The 24,188-nt window shown below is 35.8% G+C and overlaps 3 protein-coding genes and 1 pseudogene across 3 annotated transcripts; all 4 read right to left on the reverse strand.

Annotated features, from left to right (window-relative positions):
• Positions 1-197: 197 nt before the first annotated feature.
• On the reverse strand, positions 198-2,027 carry LOC113749880 (annotated as a pseudogene).
• A 1,236-nt stretch (positions 2,028-3,263) lies between these two features.
• LOC113749805 (ankyrin repeat-containing protein At5g02620-like) lies at positions 3,264-7,455 on the reverse strand. Its single transcript, XM_027293665.1, has 7 exons — positions 7,053-7,455; positions 5,745-6,224; positions 5,512-5,661; positions 4,892-4,969; positions 4,622-4,669; positions 4,091-4,527; positions 3,264-3,996 (listed from the first exon to the last, which is right to left on the reverse strand). The coding sequence occupies exons 1-7, from the start codon at positions 7,315-7,317 to the stop codon at positions 3,382-3,384; spliced, it is 2,073 nt and encodes a 690-aa protein (XP_027149466.1). The 5' UTR covers positions 7,318-7,455; the 3' UTR covers positions 3,264-3,381.
• An 8,711-nt stretch (positions 7,456-16,166) lies between these two features.
• On the reverse strand, positions 16,167-18,816 carry LOC113749962 (wall-associated receptor kinase-like 1). Its single transcript, XM_027293855.1, has 3 exons — positions 18,559-18,816; positions 18,412-18,447; positions 16,167-17,391 (listed from the first exon to the last, which is right to left on the reverse strand). The coding sequence occupies exons 2-3, from the start codon at positions 18,440-18,442 to the stop codon at positions 16,187-16,189; spliced, it is 1,236 nt and encodes a 411-aa protein (XP_027149656.1). The 5' UTR covers positions 18,443-18,447; positions 18,559-18,816; the 3' UTR covers positions 16,167-16,186.
• LOC113750317 (wall-associated receptor kinase-like 6) lies at positions 18,494-19,405 on the reverse strand. The gene has a single exon (XM_027294309.1). It carries the CDS (start codon positions 19,403-19,405, stop codon positions 18,494-18,496), a length of 912 nt encoding a protein of 303 aa, XP_027150110.1.
• Between the last annotated feature and the right edge of the window lie 4,783 nt (positions 19,406-24,188).

Here is a 24,188-nt window from a genome sequence, read left to right on the forward strand (position 1 = left end):
ATACTAGAGGTATATGATATCATGTATCACACCAACATATTTCTCCATGGATCCAAGCAGTCCAGTGGGACTGCAATCATAAGGAAAAGAAATCAGACATACTGTTGATTTCTAAAGCACAAAGTGCAAAAACCAGACAGTGAGTGGATTTCCTGCAACTTAATTTCCTTATATGGAATTGTTGGGAAGTAAAGAAATGTTACCAGTAATGCCTGTAATAGTGATGTTACAAATTAAACAATGCAAAGTCTAGATAATAGTAGTAATTTTTAACTGAGTTGACAACAGTTAGTGAAGAAGACAATCAATACCAAGAACATTAGATCTGATGATGGACTGCTATCACCAAAACAAACTAAACCACCTAACTTGAAGCTTGACTCAGAGCATTAGTTGGTTGTTCATAATCTGTTCACAGAAATATCTGCAATAAAGCGCCCAAACGAGATTAATGAGGAGCCACCATCCATCAATGCCTTTCTACCCTTTTCTCCTAAATCTTTGACCCTCTGTCTTACTGGATTTTCAGAATCCATTAACCAGTTAATGGCTTTCTCTATTTTATCTGCCACTACAATCTCATCAGAGTTTTCAAAGCGGTAATCCAATGTCAATTCTACAGCTAGTTCCAGATCCTTCACCAACTGAAATGCATTAGATTGCTGCTCACCATAAACAGGCCATGTTGCAATAGGTACACCATTCCACAAGCTTTCCAGGATAGAATTCCAACCACAATGAGAAACAAAGCCTCCAACTGCATGATGTCTCAAAATCTCCACTTGTGGTGCCCAACCACACACCAGTCCTCTATCCTTCGTCCTTTCCAGAAACCCTTTTGGCAGAACATCTGAAAAATTGGCGTAGACTTTTGGTTTTGCAGTGAAGTCTTTTGGTGGTGAAGGCTGGACAGACCACAAGAATCTATGTCCACTCTGCTTTAGAGCAATTGCTATTTCTGCTAACTGGGGTGGCTCAAAACCTCCAATGCTTCCAAAGCAGAGAAAAACCACAGACGACGAGGGCTGATCATCAAGCCATTTCATAATCTTTCGATCAGACTCAGAAAGCTTTTTTGTTATGTCAAGGTTTATCACAGGTCCAACTGTGTAAACTTGAGGTGATTCCTTATCTGATGTTAGAAAATTAATGGCATGGGATTCTAATTCTGCAAATGTGTTTATGATGAATCCTTTTGCCTTTTGAAACCGCGTACCATGACTTATGAATGACGAATAACCACCATGTTTATTGAACAGAAAAGATGGTAAAACTCCAGAGGGTACAAGGTTAGCAAATGCTGGAATCGGGATCAGAGATGCTAAATTCAGTTCCAATCAGGGAATGACGAATTGGGAGGTAAAGAACAAGGCCAAGAAACGCAGCACTTGAGGTGCAGAAGACATAAGAAGGAATACCAAGCTCATTCGCTACATCAATCATTGAACTGCAAAATAAATCAATCACTAACCCTGCAAGGTGAGTTCCTGATTTGGGCAGAACATGGTTAATTATTGCATCTTTGACAAGACACTTATGCTTCTCTATGTAAGCAGCAAAGTAGCTCTCATTTGAACTCTTCAATTCGGAAGGTGGTGGATCTACCTTAGGTAAGCTGATGAATTGTATATTAGAGCTACTAACAGAGGCAGCCAATTCTTGAATGAAGGAATCAAGATCTAGTGATGATGACTTCATGAGTAGTACAGTTACTGATATTCCTCGGTCAACTTCAGATAGGCGCTTTGCAAATTCGATCTCGGAAACAATATGACCTCTTCCTGGTGCTGCAACAAAGACCAGCTCATTCTTCATATTTTCAGGTGTTAAAGTTTTAGGAATTCTTGGTTCACTTTCTCTTGGGGGAAGCAACAGATTCAGGCTGTGTTCTGTGCTGATTGGCTCACAACCTCAAAAACTGTGGCAAAGAACGATGGAAAACGGTGAAGTTTCCGATTCCATCAGTTTCCATAGGATTTGACCTTACTTAAGTTTATTGCAGTAAGCCTCCCCAAGGTTTACTCTCATTCGCTGGTTATCCCTTAAGGTATTTTTTGAGCCAGTTCTAATCCCTCTATTAAGTGTTACTGTTCTGTATTTACCTTGCTATAAATAAGATGCAACATGCCTAGTTTAGGAGCACATCCTCTGTTGCCAAGTTTCAGTACACAATTGGGGCACCAGTGACCAAAAAGTGGAAATTGCACATGTGGTCAAAGGATAATAAAATTTGAAAGCAGATAGGGTTTATGGGAAAAGCTTGCACCTGTGGTCTAACTTCTTAAAGTTTGATCTTCATTAGTCAACCCCTCCCCTAGCTTTTTTGTTTTTTCAAAGTTGTGGAACAACTTTTCTCCCTCAGATAAAGTCGGTACTTGCGGTCACTGGAAATATTTGGACGACGTGATTGAGGTACATACCTTTTACAAAAGTGCAAGAACATTTGAAATCATGGGTAAACTATTAATAACTCTCTCGTAGTTTCATCTATAACCATATTATATTCTAACATTTTAAAATATTCATTTCACCTCTCTACAATTTTATGTAAATTAAAAATTTAAAGAAAAATAGTCTATGTAATGTCATAATTAGTTGAAATACCAATATTGCTTTTACTTAAATACTAAATTAAACAATGACTTAGCCAGCTTGTACAAAACCATAAGAGGACTGCACAGATAAATACAAAAATTATAGGAGATAAAGTGGATATTTACACAAATTATGAGGAGTTAAGTGGATATTATGATTTTATCATGCGCACCTTTTAAAGCAGGTATGATCTAATTGCCGTAATTAATTACATATTCAATTCATTTTTCACTTTACGTAAAACTATAAAGGAGTTATGTGGCCATTTATAAACTTTATACATAACTATTGGGGGGGGGGGGGGGGTTGTTATCGGATGCTTTAATTTTACCTGAATCTATTTGATTCAATTAACAATGGTTTACAAAGTCTTAGTCGTGGCCCCATGTTTCATGGCTGTCCTGCCAAATATCTCTGAATTTCTTGTAATGCCTGCTTGAATGCTGTGGTCTTTTACGTGTATTTGACTTGTGAAAATCATGGAATGGATTTCGCAAGAGGCTAGTATTTTCTGAGAATTTGTAAACGCAGGAAGAGAGCATATAGAGAGAGAGAGCTAGAGAGAGTCGAGAGAGAGAGAGAGAGATTCGCGACGAGAGAGATATCAATTGAAAGGTGCATTCAGTAGATAAGTCTTCTTTAATGCTCAGCTAAAATGGAAGAATACATTTAATGAAATGGAAAGACCTGGATTTATTGGATGGAATGACTGTTGAAGTAGTGAGTACAATGAAAAGAATACATATGAATCCAACAGTAGTCCATAATTATTTTCATTTAGCTGATCTAGAAAAGAACATCTGTAGGTTCCTGGGCAAATATTCCTGAACCATAACTTGAATGAAACATGTCAGCTACCAGGGGAAACTGAGAAAATGCAAATAACAAGACAGGAATACAAGCAGCTAGCGCCACTGGAATGATAATCCATGCTATCTTATGGCCATGTACAATTGAAAAGCTTGCACTAAAAGCTATAAGCATGGAAGCTATGGAGAAGAAGAGTGTCATAAGGCCAATGATCAACCTCTTTGGTAATGTTTCCATGAAATCTACTTCTGCATACCGTGAAGTGAGAATAGACAAGAACATCAAGATTGAAGTCACTGATGAGAAGAGAGTAAGTGCATCGGATATGGAAAAGATTATGAAAGCTTTGTCTTTGAGAAAAATTGGTGTGCCTGTCTCATCATTATTGCCTCCAGGTACTGTGAAGATGGCTGCAAACATCACAGTGGTTATGAGTGTAGCAACAAGCATACATGATGAGGCAGTATCCTTCATCCACCTTTCTCCACTTTTAAGTAATGCCTTGTGCTCCTGAGTGAATAACATATGTGGCATTCGTCCTTCTGAATCCCTCATCTCCTTATACAACGGTTGGACATTCTTCTCTACCTCCTTTTAATGGTCAAAGTAATAACATAGTTAAACAATTACAGAAAGCAAGTTAAATCTAGGAAAGTAGACAACATGTGTGAACTAAGTCAGTTACCTTAAGCCATAGTAACTCTCTCTGCATTTGTAGGGCTGCTCCTGAAACTATGTTTAATCTATTTGGGGCTGCTAACTTAGCAGCAAGGTGTAATATGTTACTGTTATTTGTGCTTTTGTAAGATGTAATCAAATCTTTAAGAGCTCCTATTTGGTAAATTAGTTTAAAGATCCTTTCTTGGCGGTGTATGACTGCAATGTGAAAGAAGCTTTGGCTTTGTTCATCCACCTTCCAAATGAGATCAGGATAGGAGCGCAGTAGCTCAACAATGAACTCAAAGTTTCCACACTCCGCAGCAACAAAAAGAGGTCTTGATGGACCTCTGAGTAACTTCCCAATTTGCGAGTCATCCAACAACATAACCTGTTTCCAAATGCATTTCAATAACTCGAGAGCTTGGAAGTGCTTCAGTTTTCTCTCAAATACTTCTTGGATTCCTAACATTCGTAAAACAAAACCTAGCCCACTTAGCTGATTCAAGTCAGTTGCTCAAAAAAGAAAAAACAAGAACTGTTGTTAACAATGCATTACCTATCTTTTCTGTTGCACGATGAAGAAGTCTATCGAACAATAGGTGCGCTGCAAAGATATATTTAGGAATATGTTCACTAACTGTAAAATAGATCAAATGCTGACTGATACTCAGTTTTTACTTTATAATGCTGAGTTCCCAGAAAATGGAGATAAATAGAGTAGTTTCTTGGAGCAGAAAATACTTGTCTCTCCCTTAGATTCTGTCAGTCAGAAATTTTATCCCCTCCAACATATGGTGTAAATGTATACGCTTCAGCATTTACTCACCTCTGGTACATTTGTCATTCTGGTCTACCGTCTTGCTAAACTTATAAGAAGATTTCTTCCATAGGTGCAGTTTGACCCCTGAGAAAATATCTTAGCACATGTAACTGCTTGGTGACCACTAGTATAATTGGTTCACATGAAAATGCATAAATTCTGACTGCTAGTTTGTTTTCCCTACACATAACTAATCTTCAACACCATGCCAATAATTGCATGATAACTGCACTGGTGTAAAGACACTTTGTCTTGCATATCAAGGTTTCATTTTAGCAGTTTCAGTGCATGTGTGAGAGGAAGTGAGTGTGCAGGGCATACCATGACCTTGCATTCTTATTCAGAGTTTTCTATTCCTTTAATATTTTCTTATAGTTGGCATGAAAGGAAAGTTGTTCTGAGCATGGCTTACTACGGTAGAAATGGCAATGCTTGATAACCTTATTCATTTATACCATAGACAAAAGAAACATGTCAAAACAAATTTAGTCTTCCATAACCTGAAATTTCAACTGATTGAAAGTAATAGATTTGCTGGACGAACTTGAATTGCAAGACATACTTTTACTAGAAAATACACAAAGGAGACTATGGTTGAAGGTGTCAATGGGAATAGATTAACCTACAAGGGTAAATGCATCTCTGCCAGACTCCCAGTCCATTCTTGGAACAGAATGCTGAAGGCTTTCGTGCCAAAACATGAAGTGCTGTCTCCCCGTTAGGATCACGTTCAACTGCCAATTCTGGTTTGCATTGAATTATATGCAGAGCTACATCTGAGGACAGCAAGGGAAACCAAATGAGCCTTATCCACTTACCCTTGGAATTAGTCAAATATTAAATGATAATATTGTCTTACCATATAGATCGGTACTTATAGTTGCAATAATCAGGCTAACGTAGTCTTCTTTGGTTAAACATTGAGGATCAGTTACTGACACAAGATACCACACCATATCTCTATAACCTAGTAAGGCTGCCATGTGAAGGGGTGTAACTCCTTTACTACCCCTCACCATTGGCAATTCATTATTCTTTGCCACCATCAATTCTGCAATCCTTGTAATTCCAGATGCTGCTGCAAAGCAAAGTGCCGTGTTACCAAATTTGTTTTGTGCAGCCAATTCTGGTGGATCCATTAATTCAACCAACTCCTCAACAAACTTGACTTGTTTGGCACCAGCAGCAATGTGGAGAGCTCTTTCCCAGCCTTTAGTGATTGTTGCGGTTAAAGCCCCAGGATGCCTTGTCATAAATGCTTTAGCCCTTTCCCAATCACCCTTAAGTGCAGCTTGGTACAAGGGTACGTAAATGGTAAGATTTTTGGCAGATGGAGTGCCTGCATTTCAAAACCACAAGAGTCATAAATATAATCCACTGATCCTGGAACTTAGCACTTTTAAGAGCGCCAAAGTTGCAGTCTAAACACACGCCAAAGGAATTTTCTTTAGACTAACTGCAAAAATCAAATTTTGGTGAAATAAATGGAATTTATTCTACTTGTCTCCTGTCTGAGATGTATTCAAAACATTAATCGTCCAATAGCATAGTAGGTTGCGTCAGAAGTTCTGCAAAAGAACTCTTAAAAGACTTTACTCACTCAGGAATATGAAAAGTCTGTGACAAGAGTGATAGACTCAATGGTATACACCAAGGGTAGATTATATCCTAATTATCAATCCCTTCATCCCTCTTCCTAGAATGAGGTTATATTCTTGCTGTGATGAATTCCACCTCTCCCACTCTTTTTCCTGCCCGCAGCCCCACGCAAACACTGGCCACACAAACAGCCGCTTCAGAAAAGAACTTGAATAGAAACTCTTTTCTTCATTGTTCCATTTGATAATGCAACAGAGTTAATTGTAAAACAACCCCTCAAGTGGTTGTTTGTGATCCGACTAATCGTTCTTCCCAAGCTCCTAACTTCAGAACATGCATCTTTGTACCCTAACAATCTATTAAGATTAGCTTTTTTTTTTCCAACAAGTAATGCTTGACCATAATCTTAATCATACAATATGACTTGAAAAATGTATAGTGTTGAAAGGCAAAATATGAACAAAAATGCCATACATTGAAGACAAATGAGAAGGGCTTTCGGTAAATTGTGTGAAACAGAAGCATAAATTCAAGAATCAAGAGCAAAATTGAACAAGAAATACTCAACTGGCTTCCCAGTATGGAGGATGGAGCATCTGTGCAGAAACAGTCCTATTATCAAGTTCCATCCCATTCTGGATGATGTGATCAGATTGATCTCCAACGGGTACATTGTAAGAAAGCAGAACCGAAACAACATGTTGTGGAATGGTGGCAGTAGCATAGCCGGTTGCCTGATCAGAAGTTCCTGAGCCTGGACCAGAGAAGCTCTCAGGGAAGCATGATTGTATCGATAGAGTTCTTTCCAATTGCAGCTTCCTCACACCTGCCATTTTCTTTAACAACAAGCTTAACGTGGTAAACTTGTAGTTAAGTTAGTCCTGCGTTTACTTCACAGGTATAAATCAATGTGGCAAAAGAAGCAAAAGCATTTTAGAGATCGTAGGAATGAAAGGTTTAATAGAGCAAATGAACTGAACAAGTCAACCAAGTCACTTACTGGAAATTTCCTTTCTGTGTACTGTTACCGAGTTAGGTGATAACTGATAAGGCATTTTTAGAAACTTTTTTCTCAAAATAAAATTGATTTTGAGACTTTTTGGATCATTCTAATTGGGTCATATTAACTCAAGTCATACTAATCTTGACTTTGTTAATTGCGCTATTAATGCGGACATTTGTTGATCATAAAATTTATGGTTGTTTACAAATTAAAAAAAAAAAGAAGAGAGAAAATTTTGAGAAAATACGAGAACTTTGCAGGTTTTTGCTTTGAGATAATGAATTTAACAAAGAATGAAAGACACTAAGCTGATAATTTGGTATTCATTGGAAACCTTTGGTTTCTTGGCTATTCTCCAAACCAAAATAAAGTCTATCACTTCTTTCTTATATCTTCTTCCTCCTTTTCTTTCCTCATGGAGGAGCCAAAGTCCAGTCTTCATGGAATTAAACTTTTGCTTACTTTTCTCAGAGCAAGTAAAATAGTTTCTCATACATACAAGTGACTAATAGAACAAATTTGGACCTCAGGAAATGTTGGCATCAGCATACCAATTCCATCCTCACCATATAACACGCTATTCCTTCCTTCTCCAAAAAATGAAGTAATACTTTCTCAGGCATTTCTTAGATATGGTGGCAACGTAGTTGGGACGTTCGTACGTGGAAAAACTTTGCAAGGCCTTTCATTTTCTTTCCAACACAAACAAAGACGATTACGTCTTTGAAACACGGTATACATTTCGAAAAGTCAAAATGGATGTTAGAATTATTTGTCAAGTTCCCTAAGAGATCAGTTTGCATAAAAAATGTCCTTCTCTTGCAAAAAGTTTTCTCCAAATACAGAACGTGTTATCCTCTAGAGAGAGAGGATTATATTGCATGGTAGAATGGGGAGATCCTCTAAGTAAAGGGACACATCTACAAACATTAAAATTTAATTTGGTGAAATTGAGAAAAAAAAAAAAAAAAAGGAAAAAATGCATTAAGAATATAAAAAAAGTCTCATGGTGTCGTAGGTTTGCGCTCTCCCAATAATTTCTTTTGGGATAATTTCAAAAAGCTCCCTTGAGATTTGTAACAATTTCATTTTGCATCCCTGAACTTCAAAAAATATCACTTGTCTCCCTTGTTTTTAAATTTTTGTAACATTGCCAACCCATTTCAAAATATATTATTAAAAAAGTTCATTTGTGGATAGAGAATATATTTTCATTCTAATATTGTCCCTTTTCTTGTGAACCATTTTGTTTACATAACAAATATAGTTAATCGCTTAAATTTTGAACACTTGGCCAATGTGATTTTTAATTAGGAATTACAAAGTGCTAATCATGTTGAAAGACCTATTATTAATTTTTGTGCCGTTAGTTTGCACAAGAAATATGATAAAATTTTGAAATTCTAAATAATTTAGAAAATTCTTAAAAATTGCCCGAGAATTTTACAATGAAGATAACAACATTTTGCACCTTGAAAACTCCTCAAATGAGTTTTTAAATTTATAGTTAAGAATTTTATCTTATTTAAGTTTTCGAGCCATTGATCTAGTCAAAGAATTGGAGAATTCAAAAAATTTGTACACAATTCATAAATCCTTAATGTCATCCATAACTACTTTCGAATTAAAAAATATGACTTGTTGTCTTTGAAAAAACCTCAAAATGAGTTTGTGAACATAAACATTTTGTCTTTTTATGATTTACATGCCATCGATCTAGAAAAGAAATTCAGAAAATCTTAAAAAATTAAAAATTTTGAAAAACCTTTCAAACTAACCAAAAACACTTTACAATAAAGGAATAATCTTCTTTTTTTGTCTTTATTACACATTTGTATAGTATATCTTTATTTTAACATTTTATAACATGCTTACAATTTTGATAAAAAAGTAAGACAACAAAGGGCACTTTTAGAATGAAAACATCTCCTCTATCCAAAAAATGAGTTGCTAAATATAATGTTTTCAAATGGGTTGACAATGTTACAATAAGTTTAAAATAAGGGAGACAAGTGATATTTTTCAAAGTTGAGGGATGCTAAGTGAAACTTTCAGAAACCTCAAAGGAGATTTATGAAATTATCCCATTTCTTTTCAACTGGTGTCGTAGGTTTGTGCCCTTCCCATAATTTCCTTTCTAGTGGATGCTCACTATGACAATAAAAGCACGCAAGAAATTGTAAAAAAGAACAGAGAAGAAAAGAAAGAAACAGAGTGTTGGCCATAAAAATGCAAAAGCTTTCCTTTCAATGTGTGAACAAGTTATTACCACGAGGATGGAATTTGACGTGAGATTTGTACGAAGACCCGCCAGGACCACGAAAATTAACATGTAGGTCCCTCTATAGGACCAAGACATTACCAAGAAACTCTGTTGGTGGTTGACCATTAAAATAAATAAACTCCAACAAAAGGGCCTGAGTGGAAGAAGACGAGGGAACTTCCAAGACGTTGAGTGTAAATTTTGCTGTTCATACGACCCTATTGTATTCCAAAACGGCCCAAAATCATCCTGAATCTTTTTGTGGCCTAAAATCATTTTGGGTTGTTTTCCATTTTCTGGGGAAAAAAAATGCAAATGGAGTCTTTGGGATCTGAAACAAAATGGTTCTCCATTATTTTAGTGAAACCAAATCTATGTGGAATAGAATGTCCATTTCTTTTGATATTTCATTCATAGTAAAACTTTCTGAAATTGACACTTTACTTAAGAAGATCTTTAGTTTTAATCTCCTAATGTATGATCTATCAACGAGACAGCTCGCCCTACGGGCGTGCTTCACCTGCATTTGTAGCTACAGAGATAGCTCGAAAGGAGATACGAAATATCGAACTGAACTTCGTAGATTCATAGAAAACTATCAATAGACCTGCATGCCCGCATGTACTATGTTGTCCAAAAAAGAAACTTACTAGCGCACAAATGCCGACTATAGTAGCTAAAGAAGTTCAAGCTATTAGAGCTTGGAGTTGCTGGATATAGATGTACCCGACTGAACTAGAGTTAAGAGTTCTTCCTCTTAACTGAAGTAATTCTTCCAATAGAGCTATTGAGCTAGCAGTTAGAAGATACCCTCGGGAGGGTGTTGGGAGGGGGGAGAGCGAAATGAGGGGGGTAGTGTTCCTTTCCTTTCCTTTGCTTACTATATGTACTATAATGACATGCTCTATATACAAAAAGAAAACATCGATTTCACTAGAACAAAACGAGGGTTTGAAGACCCACTTAATAGACTATACCTCAAAGGGTCTCCTATATATGGCAATTAGGGGTAGAGAAAATGTGGGGAGGGATGGGAAGCTTAATAATAATAATAATAAAGAGAGATGGAAATTAGTTTAATTAAATCTAGCTATATATAAGCCAACTATTCACTTATTGGGCAAACAACAAAATTCTACATGGTTGTCCTTTTGAATTTTAAGTAACGAAAGTTTGCTCTGAGTTTCAAGCTCCGAGCACAATATATAGCACCTTAGAGGATCCATATTCATATTGATAAACTTAAGTTTAATTACTTTCAGTAGCAAACACTTGGGTACGTAGATGTTTTATGTAGATCTAGTGATTCAAAATTTATCACACTGTCTCACAAATTCAACTATTGAAGATGTGACAAAATTTGAGTCATTAGGTTTATAAGACCACCAGATTTACCCAAAATTTTGCCACTTTTAGCTATGGAGAAAACCTAAGATAAATTATTGAAATTTCCAAGTTTTAGCTTTGCTTAAAGCCAGGATAAAGATTTTAGCACAAACGCTAATTAAACCTAAGGTTAATGGCCATGAAATTTGTGCAGAGCTTAGATTTTCTTTTGTAGCATAAACAAAAATTTATTGTGAAACAATAGCTTTGATATATGTATTTACACTGAAAAATCCTGTTATATCCATGGTTTGAAGATGCCCATGAGCCTATATCTTTTACCTATCTAGAGGACTTTGAATCTCCATACTTGTAAATTAGTTTAATTACACGTCTGGAAATACACCAAATTGACTGCCTCTCAAGTCTGAGCCAATCTTGATGGCAAAATTCTCAGCCAATCTTAATGGCCAAAGTCTCAGCCAATCATCAGGAGAGGCATTGGTGGTTCATTGACTAAATTGTAACTAATCCTTGAATCCACATTCTGATAAACTACAGGCAAACACTTGAAAGGCCTAGGTTCTGCATAAAATAGTAGGTTGAAAATTAACCAGCTCAAGTATTAATTGTTCTTATCTGGTTTGAGATTTTGTGCAATGAAGCTGGGAGAAATAGAATATGGATATATATTATTTCTGGCCATGGGACATTTTATTCTCTTTCTTTACATTAGTAACATAATAATCAACATTGAAAGCTAGCTCTCTATTTCTTGAACCTGATTTTTTTCCTATTATGCTGATTGTGGTTTTGTTAAGCTAGCTGAATCATCATATTAAGGCACAACACTACTACGTACATGACCAAATGTCATTAAAGAGAAAATTGTGGCATCATGCATTAAAAAATTTTCCCCTTATAGAATGCACAAATATGATGTATATATACAGTGTATTATTAATCTGGTACAATAAAGTGTCCACAGTCCAGGCAATGCCATTCCAAAAGGGGGTGACATTTCTATCCTAATCCAGGCAATGTAGAAAGAGATTTTCCCCTGGAGCTGTAATATGGTAAGGAAACTTAAAAACACATATTAACATCATAAAACTTTTATTGAGATAATAATTACAAAAATCTCTACTAAGTTTGTGCTATCAAAGAATAATTTAGACAGGAACAAAGTAGAAGATAAGGCAGATTAAACTTGGAAAGTCCCATTAATTTACATACCAAAATGCTCATTAAATTGAGGTATGAGTACATTCACATTTGATTTTGTCTCATTAGCACTATAAAACTGCCTCCTTAGCCAACTGGGATATGTTCTCAAGAGTTGTCATTTCTTCCTTCTTCATCAATAGCAATCTTTATTTTCTGTCTAGCTTTTGGGCTCTTTTGAATTTATCTCTTCTTGTATCTTTTGAGAAATGGCATCTCACTTTAGTCAGAATTCCAATAATATCACTAGCACCTGGGCGATAACACCCTTTGTTCCCATACCTGGCTTGAATGAACAAAGAGATGGTGACAATCAAAGAAAAGAGTTTTCTAACACTCAAGTAGTTTTCTTGTTCCTTTCTCTTAAAAGATAGAAAAAATCTAGAATTTGTTAAAGTTTTAACTTCTCATTTACATTTAACTTCGATATAGATTTCATTCTTCTTGTACGTTTTGGAATTGACTTGCACCATTTTTGCATTTGGCAGCATTTGGATGTAGCAGTGCAACAAGAAAATGGAGTGGTAATGGCCAATCCCGTTTCCGTTGTGTGGCCAGAAAATGCTGTGAGACCTGAGGTATTGTTGCAAGGACTTCTTTTAAAAGTCGCTAATACTGTGACAAGAGGTTTTTTCACTCAACAACTAATTACAAGAAGAATTTCTCAAATAAGTCATTCAACTTGAAGATCTGTCAGTGATAACCATTCTTTCAATCGTGTCAACTGCATGAATTGGATTTTATTATCTTGAGGTGAAATTATTTCATCCTAAAAGGATTTTGAAAATTGAGAAAGAAAAAGAAAAATTTCAAAACAACTCAAAATGTGGGCAAAGAAATGGAAAATAGAGAGAGAGAGAGAGGAAAATAAGAGCAAAGAAAAAAGGCACTTCGGGATGGATTAATTGTACTTATAGATTTGCAAGTCATTTGGCAATCACAATGGTTTAATGGTCTCTTAAGGTTTTTTGCCATTTAGTTAATTGGATCCCTTCTTTTTGCAAAACAGTTCATTTTCATGCCTTGAAATTGAGATTGAAGATAAAAAATATGATTGTATTCTTTATTTTTTTCTTTTCCCAAAAAAAAAATTTGCACAAATTTCGAATGTCCCGTATTCACTAATACTACCTCCGAACCATGAACAGCACCAGCCACCAGTACTGGTTGAAGAACAACGTCTAATGCTGCCTCCCAGCCATGAACAGCAGCAGCCACCTGAACTGGTTGAAGAACAACCTCCACAGAAGAAAGAAAAGGGAAGACGTCTAAGTTCAGCAAAAATTGTAGCTGTTTCATCCGTTTACTTCAAATTTGTCAAACTACCTGAAGATTCCATGAATCAGGCTGCCTTAGTGTTATGCAATGATGTGAGTTCATCCCTAGGCCAGCCTTCTTTAGACTTCCAAAACCATAAATAGTTAAACTATATCATGCCATGGTTTTGTAACGTTGTTGTCCCTGTGACTATATATATATGTGTGTGTGTGTACAGGTTGAGTCTTCTGACTATGATGTGGAAGACATGGCACCAGGCGTGAATCAGGAGGCCCTGTTACCATTCCCTGACCTGCTGAAAGGATGGAAGATGGAAACGAGACAACGCCCCAATGGTGCAAGAGATAAGGTACATTGCATTTTCAACTCAAGTAGCACTAGGCTTTGCTGAAGTAGAAATTTGTACATTTATGGATTATGTTTGTATCAGAAAAGTTATAGGTGTAAATTAACCACAAGAAATTAGCAATATAATGATAATTGGGACTGTACATATATACAACTATTCTTGTTTTTTGTCTCGTTTTCATTTAGGATAGATTTAGGATAAATACAATTGGTATGGACCGACTATTTTGTACACCTTAATGTGTAAACTTAGCTTGGCAAAATAGTTGCATAGGATTTGTTTTTAGTGTTTACAATACCATTACTTTTTAGGGGAAAAAAAACGGAAAAGCTAATAATTGGTGAAGGCTTTTCTGTACTTTGTATCATGTTGGATGTAGAAATGATGAACAATTTTTGTACTGCAGTTTTATTCTCATCTGACGAGCCCAAGAACATTTCGATCTGTAATTGAAGTGGTAGACTACATAAAAAGCATCAATAAGTTGGAAGATGCAGAACAGCATGAGGTATAATTAACTTGATTTACCTAGTTCAAGTACTCTACAATATTTTACACTTGCAGTACCAGTAGTTATATTCACAAAAAATTTTCACCGGTCCAAAATCCTATTGATCTCCATATTGCCTTTTTTTTTTGGACAGGGACGACACAACTATGTTAAATTATCCGAACCATCCTCATCAGATAAGGGTAAAAGGAAACAGAAAGGGTTCAAATTCGAAGATGGATCAAACTTCAAGATCACGAGAAGCTTCCCAGGTGATAATGCAGAGAAGACACCACTGCAAATCGAATTGGAGGAATTCTTTGCTACTGCCTACAACAATCTGATGAACCGGCTCCCCCCTACACCTGAGGCTAAGAAGGTTGAGAAGAAGAATAAAAACCATGTGGCTAAGAAGGTGGAGAAGAAGAAAAACAACCAGCACATTTCAGCCAATGCACGAGAAAAATGGCTTGGAGGTTTAAGAGAAGAAGGAAATGGGAGCAAACATCAAGAGGTTGTTGATAATCAAAGTCGTGAGGAGATTGAGGAGATGATAAATGAGCTGCAGGGAATTGGACCAGATATTCCTCAAATTGAATGTCTCCCAAATTTAGAGCCGCAAAATTTCCAGCAAGGTGGGATCAATCCAGAGGTGCCAAATCCGCATTGCCAAGCTAAAAGTATAGACCAGCGGATGATTGACGACAAGATGGATGAGCTTTATCAGGCAGCATTTGGCAATCCTGAAAATCTCCAAGATCCAGTGCCACCAAACTTTCTGCAATCTGGGAATCAACAGCTGCACCGAAATCCTTAGCAAACCGAGCATATGGAGTTGCCGGATTTTCAGCAACTTTCTAATGAAGATATTGATGATGTTCTAGCTAGGAGCAGTGATTTGATTGACTGAGGGAAAAAAAAAAGAACTAGCAATTGAAAATTCTTAGGGAAGGTTTAGATAGATGCAAGGTATAATTTCAATGAGTTCGCAGTTCGCTCACAAAAATATTCATACCATTCTGTTTTTTCTTCACCTTTATATCTACTTCAGTTTCATAAAAGACTGGATGCAATTGAATAGTTACTCTGGTAGTTGTTTCCATTTTCATAGCGGATATTCAACTGAATGTATAGTCCTTCAAAAAAAAAAAAAAAGGAACTTGAGCAAAATTCAGTTTGAGCATAAATTTCTTTACTCATAGCTTTCCTTTTATGCTTTAGCTAGACTATTTATGCTTTAAATTAGGAGTAAATGGGAAGATCTGACAAGAAAGAATTTTGCGACTTGACAATTGTCATGTTTTGTTCATATTAAGCCTTGTTTGAAGCAAGAGAAATTTTGAATTAGGAAATTTAATCAAATTCCGTATTTAGTATGAGAATCTTTTAATTCTTTAATGACATATCAACATGAGAGTAGCAATTACACTTACTGATTGAAAATTAAAGCAACGTAACAAAACTATGGCTCCTAATGAAGAAAAAAAGGTAGTATGACGAGAAACTTTAAGAATCCCATTCAATTTCATAAATGTTTTTGTTTCCCTAGACTGGAATATAACTTGCTTATAAGTGTACAAGCCTGCTTTCATGGGAATTCAAATCCATAAACAGTGGGCGTGGATCAACTTACTTTGATAAATCAGAAGTACAAAAAAAAAAAAAAAAAAAGAAAGAAAGAAAGAAAGAAGAGAAAGAATCACAATGATAGCAAAACTAAGATTATACATCTCAAGGTAAAATCTCCTGTACATTTTACGATTTCAAAGTTAAATTGTATCACATAGCAATAGTGGACAGGCATCTGGAACTAACCTATTGCTATCATTTTCGGTTGTCCACGAAGTTTTAGTATCAGCTGAAAAAACAGATTCACACTCTCCTTTCTCGAACAATTGGCTGTGAACAGTTGAACCATTTGCCGCCCTTCTAATGTTTTCCAACTCAATGGCTACTTCCTTCATAGTTGGCCTGTTTTTTCCATTTGAATCTAGGCATCTTTGAGCCAGTTTAGCAACAGAAATAACCTCTTCCTTAATGCTCTCATCTAGAAGTTGACAATCAAGAATACTGTCAAGACGATTTTCATCCATCATCGTTGAAAACCTTGTGGCCAAATTTAAGTTACCATCTTCTTCTGATTCAGACGATGATATGGGCTTTTTTCTTGTCAAGAGCTCAACAAGAACAACCCCAAAACTATAGACATCGCTTTTCTCTGTAAATTGGCTTGACTGAAAGTATTCCGGATCCAAGTAGCCAAAAGTTCCTTTAACGAGTGTAGTTAGATGAGTTTTATCAGCTCCGATGGATCTTGAAGTTCCAAAATCCGATACCTTGGCTATGTACTTTTCATCCAGAAGTATGTTGCTTGACTTGATATCTCGATGGTAGATAGGAATTGAGATTGCCGAGTGTAGATATGCCAAAGCTTCTGCTATTTCACCTGCTATTCTTAATCTGAAGTTCCAAGTGAAGGGGAACTCATCATCGATATGATTATGAATGAGGCTAGAGAGCGTTCCATTAGGGATGAATTCATATACCAATAGAGGTACTTCTGTCTCTAAGCAACAACCTAGTAGTTTTACCACATTCCTGTGATTGACTTGTGAAAGAATGACAACCTCATTGATGAATGGTTCTAACTGGCTTTCATCCACCTTCATTGACCTTTTGATTGCCACAATTTTTCCATCGGTTAGCATTCCTTTGTAAACTGTTCCTTGCCCGCCTCTTCCAAGTATTCGATCTTCACTGAATTGGTCACTGGCCTTGGCCAACTCATTTTCTTTGAAAATCCTTGTTCTTTTAATGACACTATCATCAGCAGATAATTGCTGCTGTAATAAAAGACCTCCATTTCTTTTAAAAAACTTATCCCTGATCCTTTTGTTTCTTCTTCTCTTTACTAGTTTGTACACGGCAAAACTAGCAGCTATGAGAAATAAAACACCTATGCTTATAAAAACACCTGCAAAATTTATAATGGCATGATGGTTTGTTTTTGTCAATTTGGTAGACTAATGTATGTTATCACATTTATTTGACAAGTCAAGGTCTACTATGGTGCATGTTTGAAAACAAGGAATTTGTTTAATTTAATTTGTTTTAAAACGCCTTCTTAATATTTAATTGATGTTCTACCCATGGATTTTGTTTTCAATTGAGTGACTGGTTCAAATGTTCTACCACTTGTACTTCTTTGTCACAGGTTGAAGTAAAAAGTTGGAAAGGGTAGACGGGTGGAAAATGGAAAGGATAAAAGATATAAAAAGGTATGGGAGAGGAAGAACTAGTACTTAACTAATCTAGCCATCTAAGGAAAAATTATTCAAGTCAACGATGGCATATTTTCTCTTATGTAAAGATCTTTGAATTACCTAGTGCAAGAAGGCGTAGAATTTGAAAACAAGGAATATTTTCAGTCTTGATTACTAATTGATTTTCTACCTAAACAGGGGCAAATAACCGTTCCAAACTTCTAAAGATCAAGATTTAGCTAATAGAATAGTAACTATGAAATTTACAGTTTGAATAACGTCACGTAAATGTAACAAAAATGACATGTAATTTTTATAGAAGGGCAATTTTTTTTCTACCATATCTTAATTTTCAATGTTCTATTACTATTGGACTAGAGACTCTTCTTTGGTGATTGAATTGTCGTACCATTATGACATGTGTTTCTTGGTCATAGGATTTTGAAGGAAGCTTGAAGGAAAAAGGAGGAAAGGGGTAGGGAGATGGAAAATGGTAAAGAGAGAGAAGAAATTAAAGAATGAGGGGAAGAAGAACTAGTCAGAATAAGTACCTAGGGAGTAAAGTCAATGAATAACACATCATTTTTACCTTTTATCCCATAGATACACATTTAGAAATGTTAAAATCAAGCATATGTACATCATCAAGCTCCTTATTGCAATCTAATATCATTCTAAGAACACCAAAGTTATAATCTCGCAGTAAAACAAAGAACTGAAGGGTTTCTTACCAATAAGTCCAGCTGCTTTCACGTTCGTCATAAATCCTTCATACGCAAACAAATAGATATTGTTACACAAGATGTTCCTTATTTAATCAGATGCAGAAAAGTAACAAGAAAAGAATGGAAATAGAAACCCATATTTTGATATCTTACTAGGGCTGCCGCATTCTGATTGTAGGTATGGATTGATATCTGAGCCGCAAAATGCACATACAAAATTTTCCACATGTTCCCCGGAATCCAAGTAAAAAGAGCCACTGACGTAAGTACAATTAACAACGGCGGTCGCATCAGCTTGTGATAGAGTCCAGGCCAAAACAACCGGAATAAATTGCAAGGATTCTGAAAATTTCTCTGGTAACCAGTTTTGATCCACCAAAAACGTAGTTGAGCACTGTCCTGATCTGTTGAATCTTGAACCCCTGAAATTCAGATTGTATTTTGAGAGGTAGAAAGGAATTATTGTTTCACAACAATTCACCCCATAACACCTCGATGAACTATAAGTTGCTAGATCAGAAGCGATGAATTCACAAGTGGACGTGCAACCGGACAAGATCTTGTTGTCTGCTTGATTTAGTACAGCATTTCCACACCCAAAAAGCATCATTTTGTTGTATATTTGTGAGTAGAAGAAAGGGGTTCCGGCAAGATCGGAGCTAATCCAGCTGGTGCTGCTACCATTTCTCTGGGCTTGATCAGCGTTGCAAAAACTAGCTAACGAGGAATTTACTGTGACTGTTTGGTTTTCTAACGATATGTTCAACACTTCAAGATTGAGGTTGCTTAGATATGGCTTGGAAGAATTGCAAATTATGATGTATGATTGATTGACAGCGCAGCGACGACTTAGCCCGAATGGGTAGGGGATGAGAACATTGCCACAGGAATCACTGCATCCTGGCTTAGCTAATGATGCTCCAGTTGTTGGGCATATAGGAAAGGTGATGATCCAAGCTAACAAGATCAGGAGAGAGGAGAATAAGCATTTTGAACCCATTGATCACTCACGAGTACTGATGATTGATGTACGTGCAAAAAAAAGTTTTATCTAATCCTAGTAGTTTTTGGTTTATACTAAGTGGGAGTTGTGTAGCAATTTGGAAAAGAGTTTTCAGAGATAGAGCCTGGATGAACACAAGGCTCATCTGTTAAACTAATATATATGGACAGCAATGAGCTGTAGCAGTTGCAAGTCAACACTGTTCTTTCTATCTTTACAACATAATAATGGACATCTGTACTCCAAATCAAAATGAAAATTGGCTTTTCCTGGAATTACATATTTCTACCAAAGGAAAAGAAAAGAAAAGAAAGAAAGAGTTACATCTGTTCCCAGACAACTGGACCCTCAAGTCTTTGTTAGGACTATATTAAAATCTCTTACATCACAAAATCTGGAATGCTTCAAAGTTTATAAATTGACTCTAGAGAAATGGGATTGTTAAATAATAAATATGGCATAAATTTGAAGGGAAAAAAAATATTCGAAATGAGGATTTTATAGGTTAAAAAAGAAAAATCATTTGAAATGTGGCCAACTTTACGCGCATCAATTCTTACATATGTAATATATTTCAAAGTATGCCCTCTTAGCTATCGAATCATGGCAGCGCAGCTCTTCTGTTAACCTTTCATTGCATAACATTTGTGAGGCATGGAGATCAAATTCGTTAAGCTATCTCAGCCAAAAAAAAAAAAAAGAAGGGTCGAAGTTCATTTGGAATAGGCCACTAGATCTGACCTGATTATTCCTTTATCTTAGCATGAGGATGAAGTGAGATTGATAGGGTGTTAATTGTTAGTAATTTTATTGTTAATTCTCCTCTTTATCCTTGCCAAATATTGCTTTAATTGTCAATATATATTTATATTTGGTATTTGGATATACTTTCAGAAAGTGGAGCAGAAACCTTCTTGAGAAGATTATTGTGAAACTCTATACAATTGGCCCATATGCATGGTGTAAACCAACGTCCATTTCTTTCTATGATGAAAAGGAATTGAATTGCATTTGGCTGGCCAACATCTCAATTAGGTGGGGACCGCGAAGACTTGACCATTGTGTAAAGACACATTTTTGGTTTGCTCTCTTATTTGTGAACGTGTGCACTTGGTCAAAGGAAACCGACAAACCATAGTTGGCTTTGCTTTTGTTTTCGGTGGAGTTGATTAGGTAGGGAAGGAATGTTTTCTTTTGTGAGCGTGGAGTGAAGTTTCGAATCGGCTTGTTTTTATTCGTGGGAGAGCCGCACATTTGGGGAGTCAGTTTTTCTTCTTCTCTTCCGTCTGGGAAGAGAAGTTTTTAGTTTTGGAGTTTTCTCTCAAAATAAGCTCCGTAGGAGGATAGAGGAGTTTTTAGTTTTCTCTCCGAGGAATGTTCCAGATGAGAGAATAGGGAGTTGTTTTGGTTTGTTGAATTCTAGTGTGCAATTTTCTTATTCTCTTCCGAGAGCTTTGTTATTCACTCTCTCAATTATCGAAGAAAGATGATGTCTTTAAATTCAATTGAATTGTGTGAAGATTTTCTTATAAGGCGTGGCTAATTTTCTCCTCTAGTCAAGGATCAATGCGAAGACGCAGTCCCAAATATCTGTGAGATCTAATTAATTTTACGTGTTCCTTAATTTATTAATATTTGCATGTTTTCTATTTTAATTTCCATGGGATTATTTTGTTAATTGGATATCAAGGGCCCGATGTGCAATTTGACTTATTAATCTCTTGTCAAATTAATCAATTAAATCCGTAATTGTTTAGTTGATTAATATTAGTGACAACTAGTATTTTCACATACTAGGGGGACATGCAATCTGATTTAAATAACCCTCGTAGCGCGTTATTAATTTGGGTTAGGCTTTTCTAGTTTTTAATGCAATTAGGAAATTAATTCCTACGGTCGTACCTAGGAGTATTTCCTGGTTAGGGGTAATCAACGGTCGTACTTTGGTTATCAATAAATTAAGGAAAAGCTGGTCGTTAGATTTTATCGGCGACTATAACTAACCTATTAATAAAATTAAGTGAACCTTCTTTGCATCAATGATCGGATGAATGGACTGTGTCTGCGTAGTTGTATCCTTGGCTAGAATTTATTTATCATTTATTTAATTGCTATTTGAAATTGTATTAATTAATTATTTATTTTTGGTTAATTATTTTTAGTTAAATTGTTTAATTATTTATTTTTAATTTCATTTTGATAAAAATCCCCCGTGTCTCGAATTTAAAAAGAATCAAATTTTTTCCAGTGCCTGTGGATTCGACCCTGCTTACTACTATACACAGAAAATTTATTTTTCTTAAGCAGGTATTTATTATTGCACAGGCACGACACCTGTCAATTTTTGGCGCCGTTGCCGAAAATAAGTAAGCTTAAGAGAGAAGAAAATAATAAGTAAGCTTATGATCATGTTGGCCTGCCGATCCTTGTTCTTCAATGTTGAGATTTTGATTTTCAGTTGACCCAATTGCTAACTTTTGCTAGTTTAATATTTTGATTTCTTATACAAGTTAGCCATGAATTGGACGAGTCTATGATTTCAGGAGCTAACCGGGAGAAATATGTCTTGACACTTAGCCACTAAAACTTGATTTTGGGATAAGCGTAGCTTGGCAGTAAATGAAATGAGAGTTAGCCATTGTTGAGTTTAGTGTTCCGATGCTTGAGGACAAGCATGATTTAAGTGTGGGGGGAATTGATAGGGTGTTAATTGTTAGTAATTTTATTGTTAATTCTCCTCTTTATCCTTGCCAAATATTGCTTTAATTGTCAATATATATTTATATTTGGTATTTGGATATACTTTCAGAAAGTGGAGCAGAAACCTTCTTGAGAAGATTATTGGGAAACTCTATACAATTGGCCCATATGCATGGTGTAAACCAACGTCCATTTCTTTCTATGATGAAAAGGAATTGAATTGCATTTGGCTGGCCAACATCTCAATTAGGTGGGGACCGCGAAGACTTGACCATTGTGTAAAGACACATTTTTGGTTTGCTCTCTTATTTGTGAACGTGTGCACTTGGTCAAAGGAAACCGACAAACCATAGTTGGCTTTGCTTTTGTTTTCGGTGGAGTTGATTAGGTAGGGAAGGAATGTTTTCTTTTGTGAGCGTGGAGTGAAGTTTCGAATTGGTTTGTTTTTATTCGTGGGAGAGCCGCACATTTCGAGAGTCAGTTTTTCTTCTTCTCTTCCGTCTGGGAAGAGAAGTTTTTAGTTTTGGAGTTTTCTCTCAAAATAAGCTTCGTAGGAGGATAGAGGAGTTTTTAGTTTTCTCTCCGAGGGATGTTCCAGAGGAGAGAATAGGGAGTTGTTTTGGTTTGTTGAATTCTAGTGTGCAATTTTCTTATTCTCTTCCGAGAGCTTTGTTATTCACTCTCTCAATTATCGAAGAAAGATGATGTCTTTAAATTCAATTGAATTGTGTGAAGATTTTCTTATAAGGCGTGGCTAATTTTCTCCTCTAGTCAAGGATCAATGCGAAGACGCAGTCCCAAATATCTGTGAGATCTAATTAATTTTACGTGTTCCTTAATTTATTAATATTTGCATGTTTTCTATTTTAATTTCCATGGGATTATTTTGTTAATTGGATATCAAGGGCCCGATGTGCAATTTGACTTATTAATCTCTTGTCAAATTAATCAATTAAATCCGTAATTGTTTAGTTGATTAATATTAGTGACAACTAGTATTTTCACATACTAGGGGGACATGCAATCTGATTTAAATAACCCTCGTAGCGCGTTATTAATTTGGGTTAGGCTTTTCTAGTTTTTAATGCAATTAGGAAATTAATTCCTACGGTCGTACCTAGGAGTATTTCCTGGTTAGGGGTAATCAACGGTCGTACTTTGGTTATCAATAAATTAAGGAAAAGCTGGTCGTTAGATTTTATCGGCGACTATAACTAACCTATTAATAAAATTAAGTAAACCTTCTTTGCATCAATGATCGGATGAATGGACTGTGTCTGCGTAGTTGTATCCTTGGCTAGAATTTATTTATCATTTATTTAATTGCTATTTGAAATTGTATTAATTAATTATTTATTTTTGGTTAATTATTTTTAGTTAAATTGTTTAATTATTTATTTTAATTTCATTTTGATAAAAATCCCCCGTGTCTCGAATTTAAAAAGAATCAAATTTTTTCCAGTGCCTGTGGATTCGACCCTGCTTACTACTATACACAGAAAATTTATTTTTCTTAAGCAGGTATTTATTATTGCACAGGCACGACACCTGTCAGAGATGGACAGCCACTTACATGTGGGGTACTTCCGGTCAAGTCGGCAATGAAAATTTTGAAACAAATGTTGGGAAGGCAGTAGGCTGGAGGATGGTAGTCCGGGCTTCTCCTTTGTTTAATGGATGCGGCGCAAAAAAGGAGCTTAGGTCTGTAGAAAAAGCTGAAGAATTGGGGAATGATTTGGATAGGAGTTTGTTTAGATGATTTATTTGAGATAATTACAGTAGCACTTTTTGTGATGTGATATATGTGAGATAAAAAGGTGATTGAGAAGATAAAAAGGTGGTTGAAATTTGTGAAGCAAATTATTTTATCTGAAATCAAGTTAGTCCAAACAAACCCTTTGACTTCTAACTAATGTGAATTGTGAAAGAGCTAGAATGTAGAAACCTTGGATCAAAATCAAGGAATATAAATTTAATTTTTTCTTTTTTATTTATTTGAGCAAAATTCATTTTCGAAACTTGTTCCCTTTTAACCTTCAGCATTTGTAAACAAGTTTCGAAGGGGCATTCGAAACATGAC

Source organism: Coffea eugenioides, chromosome 10 (assembly GCF_003713205.1).
Source record: "Coffea eugenioides isolate CCC68of chromosome 10, Ceug_1.0, whole genome shotgun sequence".
Classification (NCBI taxonomy): domain Eukaryota; kingdom Viridiplantae; phylum Streptophyta; class Magnoliopsida; order Gentianales; family Rubiaceae; genus Coffea; species Coffea eugenioides.

What these genes read in the sequence shown, in the direction of transcription:
- LOC113749805 (XM_027293665.1), bottom strand. Translation starts at nt 7,317, where the DNA reads ATGGCAGGTGTGAGGAAGCTGCAATTGGAAAGAACTCTATCGATACAA. An exon ending in GCAGAGATGCATTTACCCTT is followed by an intron (nt 4,970 to 5,511) that starts GTAGGTTAATCT and finishes ATATTTTCTCAG; the next exon opens with GGGTCAAACTGCACCTATGG. An exon ending in GAATGACAAATGTACCAGAG is followed by an intron (nt 4,670 to 4,891) that starts GTGAGTAAATGC and finishes ATATCTTTGCAG; the next exon opens with CGCACCTATTGTTCGATAGA.
- LOC113749962 (XM_027293855.1), bottom strand. Translation starts at nt 18,442, where the DNA reads ATGACGAACGTGAAAGCAGCTGGACTTATTG. An exon ending in GAAAGCAGCTGGACTTATTG is followed by an intron (nt 17,392 to 18,411) that starts GTAAGAAACCCT and finishes TAAATTTTGCAG; the next exon opens with GTGTTTTTATAAGCATAGGT.
- LOC113750317 (XM_027294309.1), bottom strand. Translation starts at nt 19,405, where the DNA reads ATGGGTTCAAAATGCTTATTCTCCTCTCTCCTGATCTTGTTAGCTTGG.